The sequence below is a fragment of the Carassius gibelio genome, chromosome B10, assembly GCF_023724105.1.
Source record: "Carassius gibelio isolate Cgi1373 ecotype wild population from Czech Republic chromosome B10, carGib1.2-hapl.c, whole genome shotgun sequence".
Lineage (NCBI taxonomy): Eukaryota > Metazoa > Chordata > Actinopteri > Cypriniformes > Cyprinidae > Carassius > Carassius gibelio.
Genome location: NC_068405.1, coordinates 10665221 through 10691197, shown reverse-complemented (window position 1 = coordinate 10691197; position 25977 = coordinate 10665221). Strand labels below are relative to the sequence as shown.

General features: G+C 38.7%; 1 protein-coding gene and 1 pseudogene across 1 annotated transcript; one reads left to right on the top strand and one right to left on the bottom strand.

Moving 5' to 3' along the window:
- The first annotated feature begins 4238 nt into the window (after positions 1-4238).
- Positions 4239-25977, top strand: part of LOC127966092 (probable flavin-containing monoamine oxidase A) — a 36626-nt pseudogene continuing 14887 nt past the window's right edge.
- Positions 15978-18383, bottom strand: LOC127966349 (uncharacterized). The gene is made up of 2 exons (XM_052567265.1): positions 17757-18383; positions 15978-17043 (listed from the first exon to the last, which is right to left on the bottom strand). The coding sequence occupies exons 1-2, from the start codon at positions 18312-18314 to the stop codon at positions 16918-16920; spliced, it is 684 nt and encodes a 227-aa protein (XP_052423225.1). The 5' UTR covers positions 18315-18383; the 3' UTR covers positions 15978-16917.

Below are 25977 nucleotides of genomic sequence, written 5' to 3'. Positions count from 1 at the left end.
GGCCTAATTGAGGAACTTTAGCTGTGTTGTGAGCAGAATGTCAAATTAACCTGGTCTAGAAAGTGCTGGAATTCAAGTTTCAAAGTACATCAGGTTTTGGTGAAACTTACTTGCTTTGAGCAAAAGCATGGCGAGCACAGTCAATATCATAAATGAGGACGATGGGGACAAACTTGTAAGTCTAACACAAGGCCTATTTTACATCTGTAAAAGATGAAGGCAAAAAGACAGCAAACGCTATAAAAGAACATGACTGAGAGAGACTGTGAAGAAGATAATGAGCATGTCTTGCTGGGTACAATATTTTGAACTTTCAATGGTAACACACAAACCTTGTGTTGCAGAAGCGGTTTTGTAAATTCCAGTTTGAACACCTTTCTTTGTGCCACTTTCTCCCATTCAGCTGTCTGACGTTTTTAAGACACACGCTTGTGCCCAGAAATGAAAAGAAACTGCAAAAAGGATATATATTTTACACCAATTAACTTTACTAGTGAATTTTAACAAAATGGCTGTAAAGTATGATGTACGATGGATGATGTAATTTCATATCAATGATCCCTACAAGGAATGTTTTTAGAACTTTTAGGTTCTCTCAAAGTTATGAACAAACATTCTTCCAATAATGTTTGTTGTAATATTGTTATCTGGTCTTTAACAATATTCTTCAAATGTTAGCACAAACACCGGTGTTCCCAGTGAAAAATAAGCTGGCTTTCAAAAATGCTACAGGTCCAATCCTGACAAAATCTGGGGCTTCGTTTACACTTAGCATTAACATGCGACCTGTATCCGTATGTTGTCCACGGACACATTGAAAAGTGTTAATGCACTTCTGATCGGAATGTAAATCGATGCGTGTCCTGGTCCAGAGGTAGTTGAGGACAAATTGTGATTGGATCTCAGTGTAATGTAAACGCAAACCAGCCATCGTGTCTGCATTCGCAGGTCAACATCATGCAAAACACCACCCCGTCGCCCGCAAACTGAAAAATGACGGAGAACACCCGTGTGGAGACTATGAGACTCCTACATTTATCTTTGATTTGTAAAATGTCCCTTGACTGAAAATCTTTTCAAAAGAAAACCCACCACTTCAAGATGCCTTTGGACTAGGCCATTCTCAGCAGACTTAAATATTTTGCTGGAAAGACAGATCAGATTGTTTATCCAGATAGAAAAGTCAATTGATGTTGCCAAGTATAAACGCGCCATGGTCTGATCGCAGGTTAATGCCAAATGTAAACGCAGCCTGGGATTCAATCTTTTTGTCAGCTTGTTTTATTTCAGTTTACACAGGCTTTTTGGTACTGATTGATTGTAGGCCTCATAGATCTGAGCTGGTAAACAAATTCACAAAAAGTTAATAAGTTGTTGAAATACCCAAAATGATGACATTTTAGGAAGTTGTTATACTCTCTTTGAACAAAGTTAGAAGGTTTAAGTCCAATGTGAAGACATTAGCATTTTTGGGAAAAATAATACCCCTGCTGGGTCAAAATGACTGGAACACAGAAAAAAAAAAAAGAAAAAAAAAATTGCATTTTAAACGTTCAGATAACGTTTGGATACTTTAGCAAAACATTACAGCTTGTTTTAAAGCACCTCACTGGTAGTGAACATTGATCTTACATATAAAAAGTAAAAATAGGACACAAATCTTATAAAAACGTTATACCACAGCAAAAGTCCAAAATACGCACCTGTAGTGACCTCAAGACATTTTTCCACAATCACAAAGTGAAACGTTTCTTATCTACCTCCTTGTGGTGAGAGAAAGGAACATATCTTTGTTGCTTTTCTTTTTGTAACACACTCCATTCTTCCTCCTACACTGTTTTGAGAGCTGTAACCTCATTGATCAGCAAAATCTATCCTGTACCATAGATTATACAACACAAGAAGAAAAATTTTGGCTGTTCATGCTGATTGACCAGAACAACAGGTTCCTCTGTGTGCAAAGGTTTATCTGAGCTAGAAAATGGGCCATAAAAAACAGATATTTCTGCAATTTTACTGTACATAGAGACTTACACATGGAGGGTCAGTTCACTCTCTGCTTTAGTCTTCATGCACCTCACCTTCTGGGAAGTCGTGGCCTAGTGGTTAGAGAGTTTGACTCCTAACCCTAGGGTTGTGGGTTCAAATCTCGCGCTGGAAATACCATGACTTAGGTGCCCTTGAGCAATGCACCGAACCCCCAACTCTCCCTGGCGCCGCAGCATAAATGGCGTCCCACTGCTCTGGGTCTTAAATGCAGAGCACAAATTCTGAGTATGGGTCACCATACTTGGCTGAATGTCATGTCACACCACTCACTTCTGAATGGCTCTACTGTGAGACAACAAGCCTCTTCTGGTATAAAGTGAAGGTGGTGCAATGGTGATGTGGTCCACAGAGACTGTTCTCAGGTTACTCCACTCAGAAATACAAAGGACAGAATAATAAATTATTGGAACGTTTCATTATATCATGTTTAATGCAATAATGTTTACTGATAATAAACTGAGTTTATTTCTTGCTGTGCTCAGTGAATTTTTACCAAACTAACATGCAGTGAAAGTTTGTCTAAAGGTGGTTCCTTTGCAAAGAACAGTGAGGCTCTCTCATGCCGACCTAAACAGGCCACTGCAACCTTATCTTCAAGAAATGTCCATGCTTTTTAAAAATCGAACTAGAATTATCAACATAATGAAACTGTGAATAAAACTTCATGTCAAAGAAATACATTTAGTACATTTAACAGCTGCTATGGCAACTTTGGCCTTACATGTGAGACTCAAATGGTTAACGGATGGCAAATATGTAGTTCAGTAAGAATGCTAGGAAACATGATTTTATTGTATAAATCATTCATTTATTTATTTTTATTTTTTTACTTTTATGTTTGTAATCCCCATTTGGTTTGATATTTTGTTGTCTAATGCATGCAATACTTTTTGTCATGTCTTTTTGTTCTTATTTTTTGGGGGGTGTTTTATATAATAGGCTTACCTCACACTTTTTGGGCACACATAACCTAAACAGAAGTGGAAGGTCTGAGTTAGTATCCTCCAAGGCTCGGGCTAAACGCCAAAAGAGTTGTGTGACCCCAAACCAGGTCTAAAATTAAAACCTGTCAAAAGCCAAATGCAGGAAGTTGTGGCCATTATTATTTTCAAATTTCAATGCCTTGAGAAATACTTTCTGCAGCGCCCAGCTTTTACGTTTTACTATTATATTCTAGATTCTGCAAATTATAATATTAAGCCTATATTTCCATAAAAAAGAACGCAATTTTCGCTGTTCAACAAAGATAATATATATATATATATATATATATATATATATATATATATATATATATATATATATATATATATATATATATATATATACTGTTCCAACCAAGTAAAATTAATTCGTTTAACCCAAGCTAAAGAATAATAATGTGCATTTGATTAATTCTGTCATTAATTACTCACCCTCATGTCGTTCCAAACCCAGATGATTTTCATTCATCTTCGTAACACAAATTAAGATCCAAAAGCTTTCAGACCCTGAATAGACAGCAACACAACTATCACATTCAAGGCCTATAAATGTAAATACTGTTGAATAAAGTCGCTTTTTTGTTTTCTTTGCATACAAAAAGTATTGTCGTAGCTTCTTGCTTTCTGCAGGGTAAAAAAGCTCTCTAAAACTAAAACTCTCCTTTTAATTCTAGGAAAACAGGAAACAACACACTTTGTGTAACTAGCCTTCTAAACCAAAACCTTACTGAAATATAGTGTTTGTGACAACTAGTCCCAACTTGCTTGTTTTTGAGGTGTGATAATTGGAACATCCCAAAAGCTTGTTTAAGCCCACAAGCATTAAAAAAGTGTTTTCAAGCGAGATGTTTATTGCTGTAATCCACTCACCAAACTATTTGAGAAATACCCCGAGCTACTCTCAGCGTCCACCGGGATCAATAAACAGCCGTTGCCTGGGGCTGTCAAAGCCTTCGCTTTAAATGAGGGCAAGCAGGGTTTTCATCAACTTACACAAAGTCGATTTTGAATGATGCATCTGGCTGCCTTTAGATGTCCCAGTATGTGCAGAAACACACTTACTGGTAATTTATTTGTAGCTCGCAGACCCATGTCATGGAGCTTATTTGAGAGCTTGGTCTGGAGGTCTTTCCACAATACACTGAGGCCAAGAAGGTGCATCACGTGGGTGCTCCACATGCCAAAATCAAAACGTAAACCACTAGCATGCCGTCATACTCCCTGCTCACCCTGCTGGACTTCACCCAGATCATGAGGAACACCACTATCTCATCTGACAAAGTGCCGGTCCATAATATTTTTTTTTTTACTGAGTGCTAGAACGTGACTAATAGCCATCATTTCATATCTTGATGGATGAAGACTTCAGGTTCCATATTGTATCGAAGATGCATATTTACCTTGTACATTCAGCCACGATAGATCTTGTAGATCTGTATAGATGTATTTTTAGCTGCTATTTCTAAGAGTGGTTAATGGGTTGATGGGTTTCTCCAATCTATTGAGGTCATTTTCGACATCATGCTAGTTTCAAGCGTAACCATAAGGTGAGAAATGTGTATACCGCCTAAATAATCCATTTTACTCAGACCTTATCAGTTGAAGACCCAATGAGTTCTCCTAATGCCCAGCTCTATGATGGCATGACGCTGCACGCATTCATGGATAAACATATCTGGACCAGACGTGAGCATCAAGCATTTCCTGCATTTTCAGTTCACTTGACATTTGTCAATACTTATCTACTGTATCTGTGCGTCCTATAGAGGTAAAGAGGAACTGGCCTTGTGTAGCCGTATTGTTTCAGTCATGGCTTGAAATCCCAGATTTTTTAATACAAACTGGTTTAAAAGGAATAAATAATACAGAGACTATTATAACATTTTGTCATCATTAATTGCCTCTTATGTATTAATGATTGTTTTCTTCCATTGAATACAGAATTGACCAGGGACCTGTCAAGCCTCCAAAAATATATATAAAAAACACTGTATAAGTATTATAAAAGAACAAAAAATATATACATTTCAGCGTTGGGCTGAGTGTTTATGAAAAAAAAAATGTTTTGGGGCTTTTTTAAATATGTTTTTGGGGTGATTTAAAGCTGGGGTTATTATTGACTAATGTATGGAAAATAATTAATTTTTAGTTAATTTTTTTGTTTGTTTGTTCCACTAAAAAGCATATGAATATGAGTTTAGAACAACTTGAGGGTGAGAAAAAAAATGAAAGAAAATACAATTTTCTGAATAATCCCACACACACACACACACACACACACACACACACACACATAGATATATAGATATCAATTTTAGTTTGCTCTGTAAAAAGGTTTAAGAAAACAGCTAATTTAGAAGAGCTTTTATCTTCTGTTCCTCTTTTACCAACTTTTTGTCAGCACAGACTGTTTTGTTTATCTCTCCACCAGATTAGATCTATCCATTATTATTACAATGCATCTTTGCCTTAGCATAACAGGCAATACAATCTCATAGTCTCAAAAAAAAAAAAAAAACATAGATCTATCACCATGCTATGATCATTTTTTTGTACAGCAGATATTTGAAAGCAATTTCACAATCACTGTGGCAGAGAAGAAACCCAGTGGGGCATCGTGCCACAACACACAGACATCTGTAAGGAGGTGTTGTGGTGTTTTATGTGTGTGTCGAGAGCAGCAGCAGCAGCAGCAGCAGCAGCAGCAGCTCAGTGTGATGCCCATCTCTCTCCACAGGGGGGCACTCAGCAGCTGTGAGAGAAGCTGGTGGAGCAGATCGGCAAAGAACGGGTCCGGCTGGGTGCCGCCGTAACGCCCATATGTCAGGTAACGACTCCATCAGCGTAAGGTTGACACAGAGATAACGAGCATTTCTCCACCAGCGGTGCGAGTGATAAGTTCCTTTCCTTTAAACAAGATACTATTCGGAAACCAAGACTTGGGTCCCACAGTGTGCCTTTCGGTTGTTTTGCTCTTCCTCTTCCTTCCCATTTCTGTATTGTACATTATGGTACGCTGAAGTGCTTGTCATGACTAAAATATTTAGATGAGCTAAATCAAATCCACTCCATTAGATAGCTCTCATTTGAGAATTGGTGACACAAAATCTTTTGAAAGCCTAACGTCGGGGAATTAGCCTATAATGTCGCTCTCACACATAGAGAGGTAAATCCATTAGCCATCTTAATGGTGTTACATCGACATGCCATTGCCTGAGTAGAAAGTTTTACTCACCCCCACTGTTTATCCACATGAACTCATTGACTTCTATCACACACATAGGTGCTGGTCATATAGAATATCATCAAAAAGTTGATTTATTTAATTCCATTCAAAAAGTGAAACTTGTATATTATATTCATGCATTACACACATACTGATGTATTACAAATGTTTATTTCTTTTAATTTTGATGATTCGATATCTCAGAAAATTAGAATATAACTTAAGAATAATACAAAGAAAGGATCTTTAGAAATATCCTAAATAACTAGTATGAAAATGAAAAGTATCATGTACAGCACTCAATACTTAGTTGGGACTCCTTTTGCCTGAATTACTGCAGCAATGCGGCAGGTGCCAAGTCCTGTTGGAAAATGAAATCTGCATCTCCATAAAGTTGGTCAGCAGTAGGAAGCATGAAGTGCTCTAAAACTTCCTGGTATATGGCTGCGTTGACCTTGGACCTCAGAAAACACAGTGGACCAACACCAGCAGATGACATGGCACCCCAAACCATCACTGACTGTGGAAACTTTACACTGGAACTCAAGCAACGTGGATTGTGTGCATCTCCTCTCTTCCTTCAGACTCTGGGATCCTGATCTCCAAAGGAAATGCTAAATTTACTTTCATTAGAGCACATAACTTTGGACTACTCAGTACACTTTTTTTCTACCACATCTTTTCCTTCCCTTCACCTCTCTATTAATGTGCTTGGACACAGAGCTCTGTGAACAGCCAGCCTCTTTTGCAATTAACTTTTGTGTCTTGCCCTCCTTGTGCAAGGTGTCAATGGTAGTCTTTTGGACAACTGTCAATTCAGCAGTCTTTCCCATGGTTGTGTAGCCTACAGAACTAGACTGAGAGACCGTTTAACGGCTTTGCAGGTGTTTTGAGTTAATTAACTTGTTAGAATGTGGCACCAGGTGTCTTCAATATTGAACCTTTTCACAATATTAGAATTTTCTGAGATACTGAATTTTCTGAGATACTGAAAGATACTGGAATTTCCTTAGATGTCAGTTATAAACATCACAATTAAAATAAATAAACATTTGAAATATATCGGTCTTTGTGTAATGAATAAATATAATATACAAGTTTAACTTTTTGAATGGAATTGGTAAAATAAATCAACTTTTTGATGATATTCTAATTATATGACCAGCACCTATAAACCTTTCATGGCACATCTGAATATATAGCTGTTTACTTTAAAACTGCTATATATGTCAAATATAAATATAAAAATGTGTATTTAAATGCATATTATGCAGTTTCTTTTTGCAATATAGTGTATGTATAAAATAACAATTTCCTGAAAAAATAGCTATGAAATCAATTATCTCTGGCTCTGAAAACAGCAAAAATACAGTACCTATGTTTTTTTTTTTTTAAGGCAATTGGAAAATTACAAAATCAGTTGAAATTGAAATGGGTTAAATGGCTTACATCACTTTCAGCACCTTTAGGCAAATAATATTTTACTAAAAATAATTACTAATTCATAAAATATTTAAATATTAATCAAAACATATTAGTGTACCCATGTTTTTGTTTTAAGCCAATCAGAAAATTAGCAAATCAGATGAAATGGAATCGAATTAAGTGGCTAACATCAATTTCAGCACTTTTGGGCAATAGAATATTTTACAAAAAAATTATTATGAATGTATCAGATATTTTAATATGAAGAAACTATTAATGTTCCCATGTTTTTATTTTGAGCCAATCAGAATTATTTTTATTTTTTTTACCTAAAATATTTTCCCCTGGGAATCAAACCCACAACCTTTTGTGCCGTTAACACAGTAGCAGAACTAGTTTGGAGTCTGTGTTTGGAATATGTTTTTAAAAGAAGACTCTTATATGCTCATTACGACTGCATTTATTTTATCTAAATTACAGTAAAAAAATGCAATATTGCGAAATGTTATTACAATTTTTCAAATAACATATTTTTTTTTATTTTTTAATGTTAAAATGTAATTTATTTTACATCCTAACTCCAGTCTTCAGTGTCACATGATCCATCAGAAATCATTCTGCTATGCAAATGTGCTGCTCTAGAATCATTACTGAAAACAGTTGTGCAGTTCAGTATTTTTATGTTTTTTTTCCAGATTATTTGGTGAGTAGAAAGTACAAAATAACAGCATTTATTTGAAATAAGAATCTAACATTATAACATTACTGCAACTTTTGATCAATTTATTTGTGAAGTGCCACAAGGTCGCTTCCCAGAGGTAGAACATTGAAGAAAACTTAAAGCATACTAAAAATACACACACACACACACAGACACACACACACAAAAACAAACACACACACAACCATCAAATACAATTCAATGAAAAGTCATCAAACAAATATGTTTTAGGCTAAAACTTAAAGGCAGATATAAGAGATTACAAAGACAAACCTTAGAGTTCCAGAGCTTGAAAGTGATGACACAAAAAGATTGTCCACCTAGAGTATAGTCAGACTCTAGAAACGGACAATAGGCCAAGTTTAGATGATCCTAGATGCCGAGGGTGAAGTAGGTCTGATAGATATAGAGGTGCGAGACCATTTAAAGCCATAAAGGGTTAGTTCACCCAAAAATGCTCACTCTCAAAGCATCCTAGGTGTACAGTATATGCCTTTCTTCTTTCAGACGAATCCATTCGGAGTTACAGTTGAACAGTCCACAAGTCGTCAAATAAAGCGTGCACATTCATAATAAAACGTGCCTCACACGGCTCCAGGGTGTAGATAAAGGACTTCTGTGGTGAATGCATGTTTTTTTTGTTTTGTTTTTTAAGAAAAAAATATCCATATTTCAAATGTAACAAACACTTCTTTTTCTCACTTATGTTATCTCTCATGTGCGGAAGCAGTTCAGGCGGATGTTCGAGCATTTTATTATGTTTTTAGAAAACCATGTCTTGATTTTCCAGGTAAAATCTGAATCAATATGGGGCTCAGTAGAGTAAAGATGTGTTAGTTCAAATTCTGTCATTTATTACTTGCCCTCATCTCCTTCCAGACCTGTAAGACCTTGGTTCATCTTCAGAACACAAGTTAAGGTATTTTTTTATGGAATCTGAGAGCTCTCTTACTCTCCATAGAGAGCAAGGATATTACCACAATCAACACACAGAAAGTAATCATCGCTGTTTACATATAGCAGAAATATAAAAATAGCAGAAGACAGTAGCTCCTGGAGGAGAACTGTTGAATAAATTATGTTATTTACGCATAAATTTAAGTTATTATGTTCTTTGCGCATAAAAAGTGTTCTCGTAGCTTCGTAAAATTACGGTTGTACCCCTGATGTCACATGGACTATTTTACTGATGTTCTTCCTTTCTGTGCGTTAATCATGGTCATATCCTTGCTGTCTATGGAGGGTCAGAGAGCTCTCAGATTCCATCAAAAATATCTTAATTTGAGTTCCAAAGAAGGGTTTTGGAATGGCATGAGGGTGAGTAATTAAAGACAAAATTTAAATTTTTGGGTGAACTATGCCTGTAATGCACCCCCCAGCCATCCCCTCCCTTCCCATAGTCGAGGGTAACGTTCATGAATGTCTCAGATGATGAAACATCCAGGCGTTTTGCCATAGATTTGGTAGCTGTTCTCCATTACAAATAGTTGTCTATTAAAAGTAGTGCTCCTATTTCTATCTATGGCACCTTTGGGAGTTCTAACAGCCAGTATTCATTTATATCTTAGTCCAGTCTGTTTGGGACGGCTTTATGACAGGAAGCCATAATAATGCCAACAAGCCTCCCAAGTGTTAGATCTCTCTCTTTCTGTGTGTGTGTGTGTGTGTGTGTGTGTATCTAATGTATTTATTCTCCATCTTCAATCCATAATTCTATGTATTTCACCACAGAGATCAATACATAACAATTCCCTTATTGTGTTGAGTACATTTTCCTTCGCAACAGGCCTTAATTAGTGTCCTTGCCATTCTAGTTAGTTTCAACCTCACAATACCAGCCTTTACCGGGTTTCAGTTTTTAATCAATTCTAATACGTTTTTCTCTTACAGAATTCAGAGAACATAAAAGTTACGACTTCGGCAGGCACAGTCACTTGTAAAGCTGTCATTGTTGCGTGTCCTTCTCACTTGGCAGGTTAGTGCACAAACACACGAGTCTATGTGAATCACATGGTTTGTATAAAACAGTCTGTCGAGCTGACCCCAAAACAGCAGTCAATCACGTGCCCCCTGCAGTGCACTTCCTCTGGGAGTACCGCCATCCTGGCTGCAAGTTTGGCTGCCACGTTTTGTTTAACAGATAGTGCGACGCAGTCTGTTGCACAAAGTCTGGCGAGAACACTTTTAATGTGACAGATCTAAGGACAGCTCTGAATTACGCAGAGTGCCTGAACTGCCATCGTCCTTCTGGCTCTAAATCAGAATTTGCAGACGACAAGCTGACAGGTGAGGCGAGCTCTTAAAAACTGGAGACACTGTTGAGATTAGACAGCCGTCCAAAATGCATTCAGCGATTAAATAATGGAGGCAGGCAGCATGGCTTGAAGTCAACACTTGGGCTCGTCTTCTCCTGTTAAAAAACAAAAGACAAAAACTAAAAAACTTTTTTTTTTTTTTTAACAGCCTTACTGGGAATCAGAATGCATTATACAATCTGTACACATACACCTGTGTATATTACGTAGTTTTACCTATTTATTCTTTTTTTTTTGTGACATGCATAAAAAAAAAAATATTAATCCGAAATGCTGTTTTAGTGCAAAATCATTTTAAATCTTAAACAGAATGTCCAGTTCAATTTGATTTGATGCCAAAAAAAAAAAAAATATATATATATATATATATATATATATATATATATATGTGTGTGTATATATATATATATATATATATATATATATATATATATATATATATATATATATATATAAAATAAAAGTTATTAAAGTTACGCAAATTATATTTGAGAGTAACAACAGGAAATATTTTTTTTTGTGTCAATTACTCTAACAAAGCTATAACTTAAGCAGACTTGGGATATAGTGATACAAGTCATTCAGATAACTTTTATGGTACTTTTTATCATACTGCTTATGAGTTTGGCTTTTATCTGCTTTAATTGAATGGAAAGGCTGCTTATGGCAAATGTAAAAGATTAAAAACTATTATTTAGTTGCAGATCCCTTACATTTAATCACAGCAGTGAGTCTGTGGCCCACAGACATCACGAGACTCTTGGGCTTATCCTTTGAAATGCTTTTCCCAGCTTTTAATGCAGCAAGTTCTAACTGTTGCTTGTTTTGGGGAGTTTCTGCCTTTAGTCTTATCTTCTGCTTGTAAAATTCTTCTTCAGTCGGATTTAAACCTGGAGATTGATTTGGGACTTTCCATTTCTTTGCCCTGATAAACTCCTTGACTGAACTGGAAGGGTGTTTTGGGTCAATGTCAGGATGCAATATAAAGCACTTTCTGATGAGTCTGGTTGAATTTTCTTAAATATTGGTAGCCAAGATGTTTCTGTACCCTTCCAAATTAATTCTGCTACTGTCATCATACATTAAGTCATCATTAAAATTGAGAGGGGCTGTTCCAGAGACAGCAATGCATGTCCATTCCATGACACCACCTCCACCAGGCTTTACAGATAAGATTCCATAAAACGTAGTTCCAAAACTCTACTCTACTCTCTGTTTTTTTTTTTTTTTGCATACTCTAATCTTATACCTTTCGATTTTTGGTGCTGGTCAGATGTTTGCATCTTTCTGTGTAGCTTCTGTAATTCTATGTCAAAGTCTCCTGCGGACAGTAGATTTTTAGAGCATCACCCCAGCTTTCTGGAGGTTGTTGCTGATTTTACAGACATGTATTTTAGGGTTCATTTTCACAGCTTTTATGATTCGTCTTTCATCAACTACAGTTGTTTTTCTCAGCCACTCAGGTCGATGTTGGCAGCTGATCTGTTTTTGCTATAGCTCTAGGTGACTTCTTTTCTTTTAGCATCCAAATTGCTTGCTTTTCTCTCAAAGTCAGCCCCCTTGACTTCATACTGGCTTGTGTGTCACCATCGAATGCTAGACCCATAATGCAGAAGCAATGGATATAACTGCTAGGACACATTCCCTGCTTTTAATATCTGAATAATTTATGCAACAGGACACAGTTGATCACTTAGTAAGACCTGTGAGGCAACTGTTCCAATACTTATGCTCACATCAGATAGTGGGATGCACTGTAAAAGTGCTGATCTTCTTAGCTGGTAAAACATTTCTGTGCTTAATCACAGAATAATAAAATGTGACATTCTGTAGTTTTGTCTTGTATTCATGTGTTAATCATATTTACAGGTTTCTTGACTCAACAGTAAACAGAGCAATTTTGTCTTTATTGTCCCAATACTTATGGAGTGCACTATAGTAGGAAAAATTGCTAATCAGCCAATCACATGGCTGCAACTCAATGCATTTAGGCATCTAGATGTGGTGAAGACGACTTGCTGAAGTTAAACCGAGCATCAGAATGGGGAAGAAAGGGGATTTAAGTGACTTTGAATGTGGAATGGTTGTTGGTTGAGTATTTCAAAAACTGCTGATCTACTGGGATTTCCTCGCACAACCATATTTAGGGTTTACAGAGAATGGTCCGAAAAAGTGAAAATATCTGGTGAGCGGTAGTTGCGTGGACGAAAATGCCTTGTTGATCTCAAGAGGTCAGAGGAGAATGGGCAGACTGGTTAGAGATGATAGAAAGGAAACAGTAACTCAAATAACAACTCGTTACAACCAAGGTATGCAGAATACCATCTCTAAATGCACAACAGCCATATCACCCTGGATCCCAAGACTGGTTTCCCACTGAAGCTAAGCAGGACTGAGCCTGGTCAGTACCTGGATGGGAGACCTCCTGGGAAAACTAGGTTGCTGCTGGAAGAGGTGCTAGTGAGGCCAGCAGGGGGTGCTCACCCTGTGGTCTGTGTGGGTCCTAGCGCCCCAGTGTAGTGATGGGGACACTATACTGTCAACAAGCACCGTCCTTCGGATGAGATGTTAAACGAGGTCCTGACTCTCTGTGGTCATTAAAAAATCCCAGGATGTTTTTCGAAAAGAGTAGAGGTGTGACCTCGGCATCCTGGATAAATTCGCCCATTGGCCTCTGACCATCATGGCCTCCTAACAATCCCCATATCGGCTGATTGGCTTCATCACTCTGTCTCCTTTCCATCAGTAAGCTGGTGCGTGGTGGGCGTTCTGGCGCAATATGGCTGCCGTCGCATCATCCAGGTGGATGCTGCACACTGGTGGTGGATGAGGAGATACCCCTGACAATGTAAAGCGCTTTGAGTGCCTAGAAAAGCGATATATAGAACTAAAAATGTAATGTAACACGTTGAACCCTGAATCAGATGGGCTACAAAACCAGAAGAACACACTGGGTGCCGTTCCTGTCAGCTAAGAACAGGAAATGGAGGCTACAATTCACACAGGCCCACCAGAATTGGACAATAGAAGATTGGAAAAATGTTGCCTGGTCTGATGAGTCACGATTTCTGCTGCGACATTCAGATGGTAGGGTCAGAATTTGGCTAAAGAACATGAAAGCAAGGATCCATCCTGCCTTGTCTCAATGGTTCAGGCTGATGGTGGTGTTGTAATGGTGTGGGAGATATTTCCTTGGCACACTTTGGGCCCCTTAGTACCAACTGAGCATCAGTTAAACACCACAGCCTACAATTTTGTTGCTGACCACTTCCATCCCTTTATGACTATATTGTACCCATCTTCTGATGGCTACTTCCAGCAGTATAATGCACCATGTCACAAGGCTCATATAATCTCAGATTTGTTTTTGAACATGACAATGAGTTCACTTTACTCAAATGCCCTCCAAAGTCACCAGATCTGAATCCAATAGAGCAGCTTTGGGATGTGCTGGAACAGGAGATTCGCATCATGGATCTGCAGCAGTCAAATCCGCAGCAACTACGTGATGCTATCATGTCTATCATAAAATCTCTGAGCAATGTTTCCAACACCTTGTTGAATCTATGCCATGAAGAATTGATGCAGTTCTGAAGGCAAAAGGGGGTCTGACCCGGTCCTAGCAAGGTGTACCTAATAAAGTGGGCAGTGCGTGTATATTAGTATATTATATTAAAATATTTTTTCATCTAATTTCAGTTTTTGACTTCTATGTGTGATGTACAAACTGGTCCGCTCATGGAATTGAACACCCTTCAGGGTTTTTTTTAAAACACCTATTGACTCACTCACTGGAGTGTTAGCATGCTCCGCTGTGTCGTCTTGTCATCTTGTGTGATGGAGACCAATGTTTTAACCTCCCATCCATCTATCTTTTATAATGAGTGAAGTCACTCCCCCACCTCCACTTCAATGATTAATGAACTGCTTGACTTGACAGTACTTTATTATGCTTCATTTTGCCATGCCAGGTAATAGAAGACTTCTCTTCTACTGGCAGCCCACAAGAGCTGCCTCTCCCTGCATATTCTCAATACTGAGTTTCATATTACATTAAACATTTAAAGGAATAGTTCATCCAAAAATTCAGAATGTCACAGTATTCATTTTCTGTTCCAATGATTTAAAAAAAAATACTAAATACAGGTTTGGAACAACATAAGGGTGAATAAACAATCCCTGAATATTAGGTTTGGTAGGAACTATCCCTAAGAGGACTAAATGTAAATTTGACACTCTTCCCCTGGCTTTACAGTCATCACTTTAAGACATTTGTCTACTTGAGAAATCACAGGGAATGCCTGTCATGAGAGAAATTCAGTGAACGTTTTAAACCTTATACTCAATCTTGGATTTCTCTGTCATTTGGGGAGAGGACAGAATATGAAGTGTGGGTGTGCGTGGGCAACCATGAGAAAAGGACGTGTGTGTGTGTGTGTGTTTGCTGGGATTGTTGTGCGTGGGCGCGTGTAGCTGTATAAACCCATGAAGCATTCATGCTTTGCTGCACCAAACCTACAATATGCCCGCGATTAGTCAGGTTGTGGGATGTATGTGCTTTTTGTCTTGCCATTTTTGTTGGCGTGCGGATGCTCAATCGAGTTTGGATGCGTTCCTTCGGTGGGTTTGCGGCATGTCGAAGCATAAATGGTTGCAGCTGGTTAGATGCTATATTTAACTCAAGTCTTCCTCCAAAACGCTGTACCTGACTAAGCTGGCACTGCAGCTGCATGCAATTTGAGCTGACTGGCAGAGAAAACGGTCCCCGGCCCGGCCTCCCATCGACTCCACTTTGATGAGAGAGCATCTCCAGTGACAGCGGACTACAGCGGTGGCAAGAAACCTCACAGGCGCGTCACTCAGAGTTTTGCTTAGAGGTCTGTTTATACTGTAAGAAAGCAGGGAAGCATTAGCATCCGTTTGACTGCCATGACCTATTTTTAAGGGAGTTTACAACAAAGTTTAAGCAGATTTTTTTTTTTTTTTTGGTTTAAAAGTGCCGGATTGTTTCCAGTTTCCCAGCATTTTGGGAATGAGTTCAAAAGCACAGGTTTTACGCCTAAACCTTTAATTAGCAAATTTCTGTTATCACTTTGCCATTTACAGATGAATGAAGGCAGGGTGGTGTCACGGTTTTACGCTGCCTGAAGGAATACGGAGTCGAGGATAAACGGAATAAGGCTTTTAATATATCCAACACAGGGGATATCCAACATGGAGCACAGAGGTAGACACACGTAAGTAGCAAGCGATCACAAGTGAGCACAAGTGAGAAGACCCGACAAAACAGAACTGAAGGGACACGGCTTATGAACAACAGATAATTGGGGAAACACAGGTGGATGGAATCATGAAATTAACAGGGACATGGAACACATGAGGAAGATAATGGACACACCTGGGAACTAATCAAACACGGAAAGACAGAAACTGGGTCACGGGCAAAAACACATTAAATGAGTCCAGGTGTGTGACAGTACTCCCCCCTCCCGGTAGGTGCGTCCTCGCACCGTAGAAACAACAGGGGGAGGCGTAGGTGGGAACTTGGGAGGAGGTTCCGGTGGAGGACGGACTTCCAGGAGGGGGCCAGCAGACAGGGACCACAGAAGGAGGAGCCAGGGAGGAGACGACGGAGGAAGGAGCCAGGGAGGAGACAGGAGCAGGAGGAGCCAGATGGTCCACCAGAGACCAGCCAGGACGGAGATCCAAGGTGGGGTCGACGGCGGGAGGAGCCATGGTGAAGGAAGGGTCGACGACACCAGGGGGCCGACAGGCGGAGACTGCACCGGTGGGTGAGGAGCCCAAGATGGAGCAGCACAGCCGCAGAGCCAGGGTGACGTCGAGGATCCGGAGGGCCTAGGTGGAGCTGAAGGCTCAGGCGACCAAGGCAGAGGCGGGGTCCTGGCAGACCGCTGTGGAGCCGGAGTGACCGAGGATGGAGGTGGAACTGGAGGGAAGGAGGAGCCTGACAGAGCCGGAGGGATGGAGTGACGAGGTGGAACCAGAGGAGTGGAGTCCCGAGGCGGCGGATGGTCGACGACTGACCAAGGTGGAGCCGGAGGGACGAGGGAGCCCGGTGGAGCAGGTGGGATGACAGGCCACGGTGGAGACGAGGGAGCTAAGAGCCAAGGCGGAGCCGCTGGGTCGAAGGACCGAGGAGGAGTCCAGGGCTCGGAGGCTGGAGGCGGAGACAGGGCCTTAACACGCCAAGGCGGAGCTGGAGACTGGCAGTCCAGCGGCGAACCACCGCGCCCCGATGGCGCGGACTGAGGGTGAGCTGCGGGACTGGCTGGCACCAGCAGGGATGACGAGGAACTGGCTGGTCTAGGAGGAGGAGAGAGGAGAAGGATGGGAGGAAGGACAGGAGGATCAGGACTGGACGGAACCAGCGAAAGAGGAGTAGAGGGACCAGCAGGTTTGGGAGGAGGCGGGAGAGGGAGGCTGGGAGGGAATACAGGAAACACCGAAGATTCAGAGCTGGGCGGAACCAGCGGAGACACAGAAAATTCAGAGCTGGGCGGAACCAACGGAGACACAGAAGATTTAGAGCTGGGCGGAACCAGCGGAGACACAGAAGATTCAGAGCTGGGCGGAACCAGCGGAGACACAGGAAACTCAGGGCTGGACGGAACCAGCGGAGACACAGGAAACTCAGGGCTGGGCGGAACCAGCGGAGAAACAGGAAATTCAGGGCTGGGCGGAACCAGCGGAGAAACAGAAAACTCAGGGCTGGGCGGAACCAGCGGAGAAACAGAAGATTCAGAGCTGGGCAGAACCAGCGGAGATACAGGAAACTCAGGGCTGGGCGGAACCAGCGGAGAAACAGAAAACTCAGGGCTGGGCTGAACCAGCGGAGAAACAGAAAACTCAGGGCTGGGCGGAACCAGCGGAGAAACAGAAAACTCAGGGCTGGGCGGAACCAGCGGAAATGGAGCAGAGGAAATGACTGGAGGAGGTAGGAGTGGGAGACTGAGAGGGTATACAGGGGAATCAGGGCTGGACGGAACCAGCGGGGAAACAGGAATATTAGGGATTACCTCCGTAGACCAGTCCATCAGATCCAGAACTTGCTCCATATGACTTTCAGAGACTGCAAACAGCTCACCCTCAGTCGCAGGAGTGTGGGCAGGGCTTTCCTCCACGCCCTCGATCTCCACGAGGACTCCCACGATGCACAGTGTTGCCGGCTCACACACCTGGTCAGTCGCGCTCTCGAGATCCGGCTCCCTGTCAGTGGATGGCTCGGACTCTGCGGCTGCGGTGGGCTCTGGCTCCGTGCGGCGTGATGGTGGCTGGCTGGTCTCTGGGTCGGGAGTGGGGCTGGCGAGGTCCTCTATGGGGCAGACGGTGAGAGGTGACCCATTTCTCGCCAGAGTCCACTCCACGAATGCGGCGAAATCCTCTCGAGGACCATCTTCGGACGACAACGCTCTGCATTTGGAGTTCAGGCTGGTGTTGTAGAAGGTGCAGAGCGCGCCGTCCGGGTAGCTGGTGGCATTAGCTAATAGGAAAAACTGTCTGGTATGGTCCTCGAGAGAACGCCCTTCCTGCTTCAGCAGGAGGATGAGGAATTCGGGACGATAGAGGGGATCCATAGACCCTAAGAAAAGAAAAGACTGTGAAAAAACAAAAGCAAAACGGAGGGAAGAACACGCAGTTTTCTATTTTCTCTTTTGAGGTCGGGTCTTCTGTCACGGTTTTACGCTGCCTGAAGGAATACGGAGTCGAGGATAAACGGAATAAGGCTTTTAATATATCCAACACAGGGGATATCCAACATGGAGCACAGAGGTAGACACACGTAAGTAGCAAGCGATCACAAGTGAGCACAAGTGAGAAGACCCGACAAAACAGAACTGAAGGGACACGGCTTATGAACAACAGATAATTGGGGAAACACAGGTGGATGGAATCATGAAATTAACAGGGACATGGAACACATGAGGAAGATAATGGACACACCTGGGAACTAATCAAACACGGAAAGACAGAAACTGGGTCACGGGCAAAAACACATTAAATGAGTCCAGGTGTGTGACAGGTGGATGTGTGAATGGGAACAAAGGATGCTGCAGATTTTGGCCAGGAGTTTGCAGCTGAAAATGGCATTTTATGGGTGAAGCTATGTTCACTTGGAAATATCAAAGTTTAAAAATGCTTTGACGTTGATGGACAGGTGCAGTTTTCTTTTCTGATTGTTCCATACATTTGTACTTTAATTACCGTTTACTAATAAACTAATCATAGCATAGTTTACCTTTATTTGCATGTGTTTAATTTTATTTAAATGATCATATTTTCTAAATGCAACTGTTTTAGTTATCTAACTTTGTAAGCAATTACAATAAATGCATTTGTTGATTGTGAAAACATGAACATTTTTATGAATGTGACTAACTGTAGAACAAGCAATATTCAGTTAGTTCAAATGTATTAAATTTTGGACATACTGTAAAATTATATAAACCTTATTGTGTATTTAAAATCTATTGGTACTATTACAGCAATCTTACTGGTTTCATATGGGAAACATATGCATCACATTAAGCATGCATTTATTGATTTGTTTGTTAAAACTATATAATTCAGTTGTATAAAAATAATATACTTTATTAAATAATATTATATATTAAAAATAATAATAATATGTAAGCCTAAATATTTTTGTGTGAAAGAATTGGTATTGGGAGAGAGACATTGTCATTCTAGGATGCATTTTTTTGGACAGAATTCTGTAAAATAAGATGGATGAATCAGTATTTTGGTCTGTGTTTTTATATCTAAACAGTTGTCAAATATTCTTGAAATTATTATTTTTTTAATTATAGGAAGTATGCAAATTTTATATTTATAATATAAATGTATAATTAGTTTAGTTATTCAAAACAAAAGCTAATTGAAAACAAGCATTCAGCCCAGTATGTTCAGAATTTTGTTCTGGTGCAACAGTAGTGTGAACCAATGTTTTTATTTATTTATTTTTTTTATTTTTATTTTTATAAGTACAGCTTTCCCCAAGGCTCCAGGCAAGTAATGCTGAGGAGCACCTGTGGCTCATTAGCCTGAGGTTATGCTATAAATGTCTGCTCCACCACTCACTGCTACCTGAGTAACAGAGGTGACAGATACCAACGAGTGAGGTGGAACAGAGACAACACAAATATAAAAATAAATAAATAAATAAAAATCCTGAGGGCAAGAATGAGAGGGATAGACTGACAGAAGTGAAAGGAACAAAAATATGGGCTGAAAACTATCCAGGGAATTCACCAAAGCATGAACTGCTGCCACAAAGCGTGTGCGTGTTATTTATTTATTTGCATTAGTGTGTCGTTTTAACACACAGTTCACTAAATGAATCATGCCAGTCAGGTAAATTTCCAACATTCTCAAATAATGTGCTGAATGTAATTTGCACAAAACAATTTCCATCCTCCAAGCTGCTTCTGAGTGCTCAGTTGTGGATGGTACAGCAGATTACAACAATCTGGTGTACTTTACAGGCCTGTACAGCATCACTCATTAAATGCTTCGTTAAAATAGCGGAACTGCACTTTTTCGATACAGTTTATGTCCATTTAACACTCCCTCCATCATTTGATTGTTGTTAGGTGAATTACTGCTACCATAAACAATGTAAAACATACACAAACGTCTTTTTTTTTTTTTTTTAAGCTGCGCAAATGAATTCAACATTCTGTCCTTCTGTTTAGCTGCCAGAAAGGTGGTGTTGTGGCAATGCTATTTCCTAACGTCTAGTAAATTGTAGTAAGCAGACAGCCGCTGTCACTTACAAGCACATAGTTATGATGGACTGCCTGGCCCAGAGTGATTGCTCTCAATCAATGAGAGCAACTCCACTGCTCAGTCACTGCAGCTAAATTAGATCCGTTTCCCCCGTCTGCTATCACAGCCCTTCAGAATAACAGATTCATGTGGGTTGACATGAGATTGTCGGTCACATGTAAACAATTGCACATATAAATTATGGTTAAGAAAAGATGCATTGGCATGTTGTGTGGTTTGTTGGAAAGTCCTTTGGGAGAGATTTAACCCAATGGAAATGTGCTAATCAGAGCCTCTTGTACAATTAGCAACTTTCATGAAACATAATGTAATCAAAATATAATTTTCTGATTGCCGTTGCTTAATAAAATTACACGCATGGCGCTTCTCCGCTTTGCTTGTCTTGTTTGATTTTTCATTGTCAGGATAGAGACATTTGTTAACATCCGCTCCAATTAAAATGCTTTTCTGCGTAGCACCGGATCCACTTGAATGATGTTGTGCTATCTGCTAAATATTTTACAGATGGACTTAGTGACAATTTCCTTCCCAACAGTATCCAAGCCCCCTTTTATGTCCCTTTTGTTGCAATAACCCTTGTATTTTGTATTTGTGGCTTATAAGATAATCATATTCATTTAGTTGATATATTAAAACACTCAGCTGGCATAACAGTGACCTGCAGCTTTTTAAGTAATGTTGGTCCTGGAAGTATTATTTATTTATTTTTTCCTGCTCATTTTCCTTTTTTCTTTTTTTTTTTTTTAATCTTCAATGAACAGTTTGAAGCCATGAACCATGCAAGCCAGCTCCCAAATGGATAACAACATTAAAACATTTGACTCAAAGCTAAAAACTATTTGAAATCTGGAAAATATAAGTATAGTATAAGATATAAGTATAAGACTGTGTACATAACATCTCGAGGGAATAAACTAGGCCGTATTCACTCAGTGTTTGTTTGGCTTTTAGTGTGCGCATGTGTTTTGCTTATGTCTGTTTACATTTGGTGTCAAAACTGGAGAAACACTCTCATGTTTCTTGCATTACCTGGTTTTGTTTTAAAGGGCTGAGAAACCAAAAAATGCCTTGTACTTTTGACATATAAGAGGTCATATTTACAATAAAAAAAAAAAAAAATCCTATAACTTTCAGAACTCAAAACTTTGGGTGCATCTCAATCAGCTCCCGAGCTCATGAATCACTAAATCTTGTACACAAATTCGGTAAATAGGAACATTGGGACACTGATCACTCAGTTTCCGGTGACATGACTACATACAATATCTGAAAAAAATGATAACATAGTAGAACGTCACCACTGGAATTAATAAACAACAGGCAGGACCGATCTCTTTTTGATATTAATTTTTATTCTCTTTAAACATGTTGTTCTGTTGCATGTTCTTATAACATTTCAGGCAAATATTAATTATACATTTTAACTAGATGTTGTTCATTACCTGTCTAGCGATGTGTTTTTCTGAAATATCCCAAACAAAATATGTATATATATATATATATATATATATATATATATATATATATATATATATATATATATATATATATATATATATAAAACGTTGTAATGTGTGTTATTATGCATGTAGGCCGTTTCTCAAATGGAAGGCTGCATCCTCTGGAGGTCACATTTGTAGGCTGCATATATCATAAAGTATCTTAAAGTTAGGCTATAAATTTGATCATTATTCTTAGTTTTTCGTATATTGTTGTAATATGTTTATGAGTAGCGAATGTAATGCTTAGTTAACTAAAATAAACCAAGCTTGAAGACGTATGCAGCCTTTAATTGCAAACACCATAAGATTTAGCCTTCCATTTGAGAAATGTCTGTGTTTATAGAGAGGCAAACACACAGGTCAATGCAGAAACCAAATGATAAAGATAACTCTGGAGACAACAAGATGCAGTGCCAAGTTGTGGAAAAACAGTCTATGCATTACCTTCCTTCTGATCCCAACATTGGGAAAGAGTAATTAACTTCAGTTAAAATAAAGGTCCAGACTGCGTCAGAACTTGGTCCTTTGTTTACTTCATTTAACCACAGATTTGTTTACAAACAAGGCACAATTTGATGTGGGATTTAAAAACTGGACAGAAAATAGCTTATTCTAAATTACAGTATTCTTGTTTTTTGATCTAAAAATCTTGATAAAATTATAAGTGGACCACAAAGAGTACACAATAAAAATCAAAGGCACTTAATGACCCCTTTAATAGCTAATTGTGCTCTGATTCTCTGATTGGTTGATCTTGATTAAAAAATGTGGGTATTGAAGTACTTTAAAAGTGATTCGTGGCTAAGAGTAGTGTGAAAAGGTTTATACATACAAAAATCAGTTTTTCTTTGAGGGAAATCATATTTTATTTGCTGTACCGTTGCTGTCAATATGCAGAGCATGCAGTTTGCTTAGCACACCAACTCCCAGGGGGGCACCATCCCAGTTCTATATTAATATTAGCATATACATGTACATATACATAAATAAAAATCTAAACATATATAGATAATTATAAAGAATGCATTTTGTGATGAATGCAGTAGGCAGTATAAGCATATGTGATGCACCATCCCTGCATCTGCGCCCGTGCTCGCTCTCACATCATGTTTGTGGCTGAATACAAATGATCATCATAATTAATGGACATCTAGGCTATATCAGGGAAAAGACATCAGTGCAGTCCTGCACAGAGAAAAGAACAATTAAAAAGCCCAAGATGAAGCCCGTGCATCACTTTCAGGTAGCCTAGCTATATTCACAATCCTGTGAAACTTTACATTAGTAACGTCTTTTCATGTCGGTAATAATTTCCCCACCAACACATTGAATATTAAGTCACATCTGACTTAATATTCTAGTTCCCATGACTTAAAATGTATTTTTATAAAACAACGAGGCAATTGGTTAGGCGATTAAAAAAATCATATGTTTTCATTGAATAACCCTGTTAAAATAAATAATGCAATACAAAATAAACAATTTACATTATTACAAATGCCTGAAAAGGACACAAAAGGCCCGATAACTGCTGTTGTTACACTTACATGAAGATCAAATCCTTGTTTAATATTGACCAAACATTTAAATCAAATATCCACTTAATTTTGCTACAAGTGTGACTGCATCATATAACAATTATTAATTAATAATATTAATAATGTTCATCGTCTGGCTGACTACGTCTTGTATTAATTTTTTTCTAAAAATCCTGCCAAACGTGCACAAACTGACAGTCACCACCATAAGCTACTACTAAATATTCTAAATATTGTAGAAACATAATTTTCTGTAAAGTTGCTTTGTAATGATTCGTATCGTAAAAAGCGATATACAAATAAACTTGAATTGAATTGAATTGAATTTTTGGCCACCGTTTTTGCGACAGAAATGCCACAGCCTCTTTAATTTCTTCAACAATAAGAAAAAAGTGGACATCACAAAACTTACCAACATTATCCATGGTTATAGTTGTGAAACTGCTTAATTTTTATTTTGGGTGATTTCTGAATGCTTGAGACTATAAAATCAATCAGACAACTCTATTAATACAATCATAGCCACAGTTAACTGTCTAGAGCAACACTTGTAATTTATAAATAATACAATTTAATTGCAATTTATTTATTTACTTTTATATTTTATTAAAGTTCTATTTTGACCCCTTATAGTAGGTGTTTATTTTATTTTATTTTATTTTATTTTGGGAGGGGGCACAACAATACTATTCTGCTTAGGGCACCCATTTGGCCAGCAGCGGCCCTGTTTATTTGCAAGGAAAGACTTATTTTCATAGTGTGCTTCTTGATTAAAGCCAGTGTAGGTGATTTGGTAAAAAAAAAAAAAAAAAACAACAACAAGAACAACAAAAAAAAATAAATAAAAACATTTGGATTTGGAGAGTGATTTGCAGGGAGGGTGGGATCTTATGCTCTCAAAGGAAGATTGCTATTGCTACCAACAGTGCCCTACCTTGGTTCAGATTTCTCTTGTGTAAAATGTGCGCTTGTAAGTATATATTTATTAAAAAATTTGACTTGCAGATAATATATTATTAACTAAATAAAAGTGCACGTTTATGACTATTTCTTAACAAATAATTGCTTTTAATGTAAACTAAAATACGTTTTCATTTCATTATGAAAAACATGCAGTTACATATATATATATATATATATATATATATATATATATATATATATATAAACATTTAGTTCAGTTTGCACATAAATATGTTATTTTCATACACGTTTTATTGTTAGGCTATAGAGTTATGTTTGTTATGTAAGTGACCAACTGGGCAGCAGACAACAATTTATTTATGTGCCCCCTCTTCAAAAGGCTAGATGACATGTTGGCTTGTCGCCAGATGGCTGTCTCGTCAAAAATGAGGTCAGTGTCCCTTCTGGCACTGTTTGTGTTACTCAGGCAGAGATGGCCCTGAGGGCTGCACATAAAGTTATTGGATACCCCACACTTACACTCGCAAAATGGCTAAGCCATAATTACGGCTTTTAGGAAAACAAAGTAGTAGTCTTAAATCGCAGGGATTCTTTATTAGATTGGCAATTCCATGGAGAGCTAGTCACTGGGGTATTAGATCCAATTTGTGAAAGTGCTGCTTGATTAGAAGGTACTGTATAGCCACCTGAATCAATACCAAAGGATGATCTGAGACCTATGAGTTGTTCTATACCATATTCTTCCTGTCTGTGTTCCTACAGTCACCATTTGTCCCTTTCATATCTTTGAATTCATTTGCTGTTTTCCATTTCTCTTTAAAGCACATATTTCTATTCAGCCCTGACATGTCCTCTATAACGTCCCCTAAATCAAATGTATAAACAGTATCCCAGAATCCCCTATGATCAAGAGTGTCAGCGAGACATTCCAAAACTTAGTGAGCTGCCTACGTAGGCAGAATTTTAAGGCATAGTAGATGTTTACCTGACTCTGAGACTATAGTAAAATGTACACTCTAAGAAATTGTATCCAATTTACCAAATTTACAAAAATTAAGAAAAACACAGCGAAGAGCTTTGTGAAAATTTTAATCCAAGATGGCTGCTGATGTGATTGTTGAAATGTTGCTTATTAACATATACTGTATTTCATTCAGTACTTTAAAAAAATTATAAAGCTAGCTAACATTTTTAGCCAATATTTCTATCTATCTTTTAAGCTTGTTAGAGTCTCATAGCATAAGCTTAGCAAACATGCTAACATCAGACTATTGAATTCAATTATGAGTTGCTTCTTTCATATGGAGTACAATGTTTCCAAAGTGTTCCAATGCTTTCTAATGTGGTCAGGATGTTTTCTCAGAAGGTAACTGCCTATGAAGACAGTAACCAATCAGACAGCTCACAAATTTTACATCTTTTTATTTATTTATTTAATTTTTTGTTATTATTACTTGGACGTACTTCTCAATACTTAGGCGACCTTT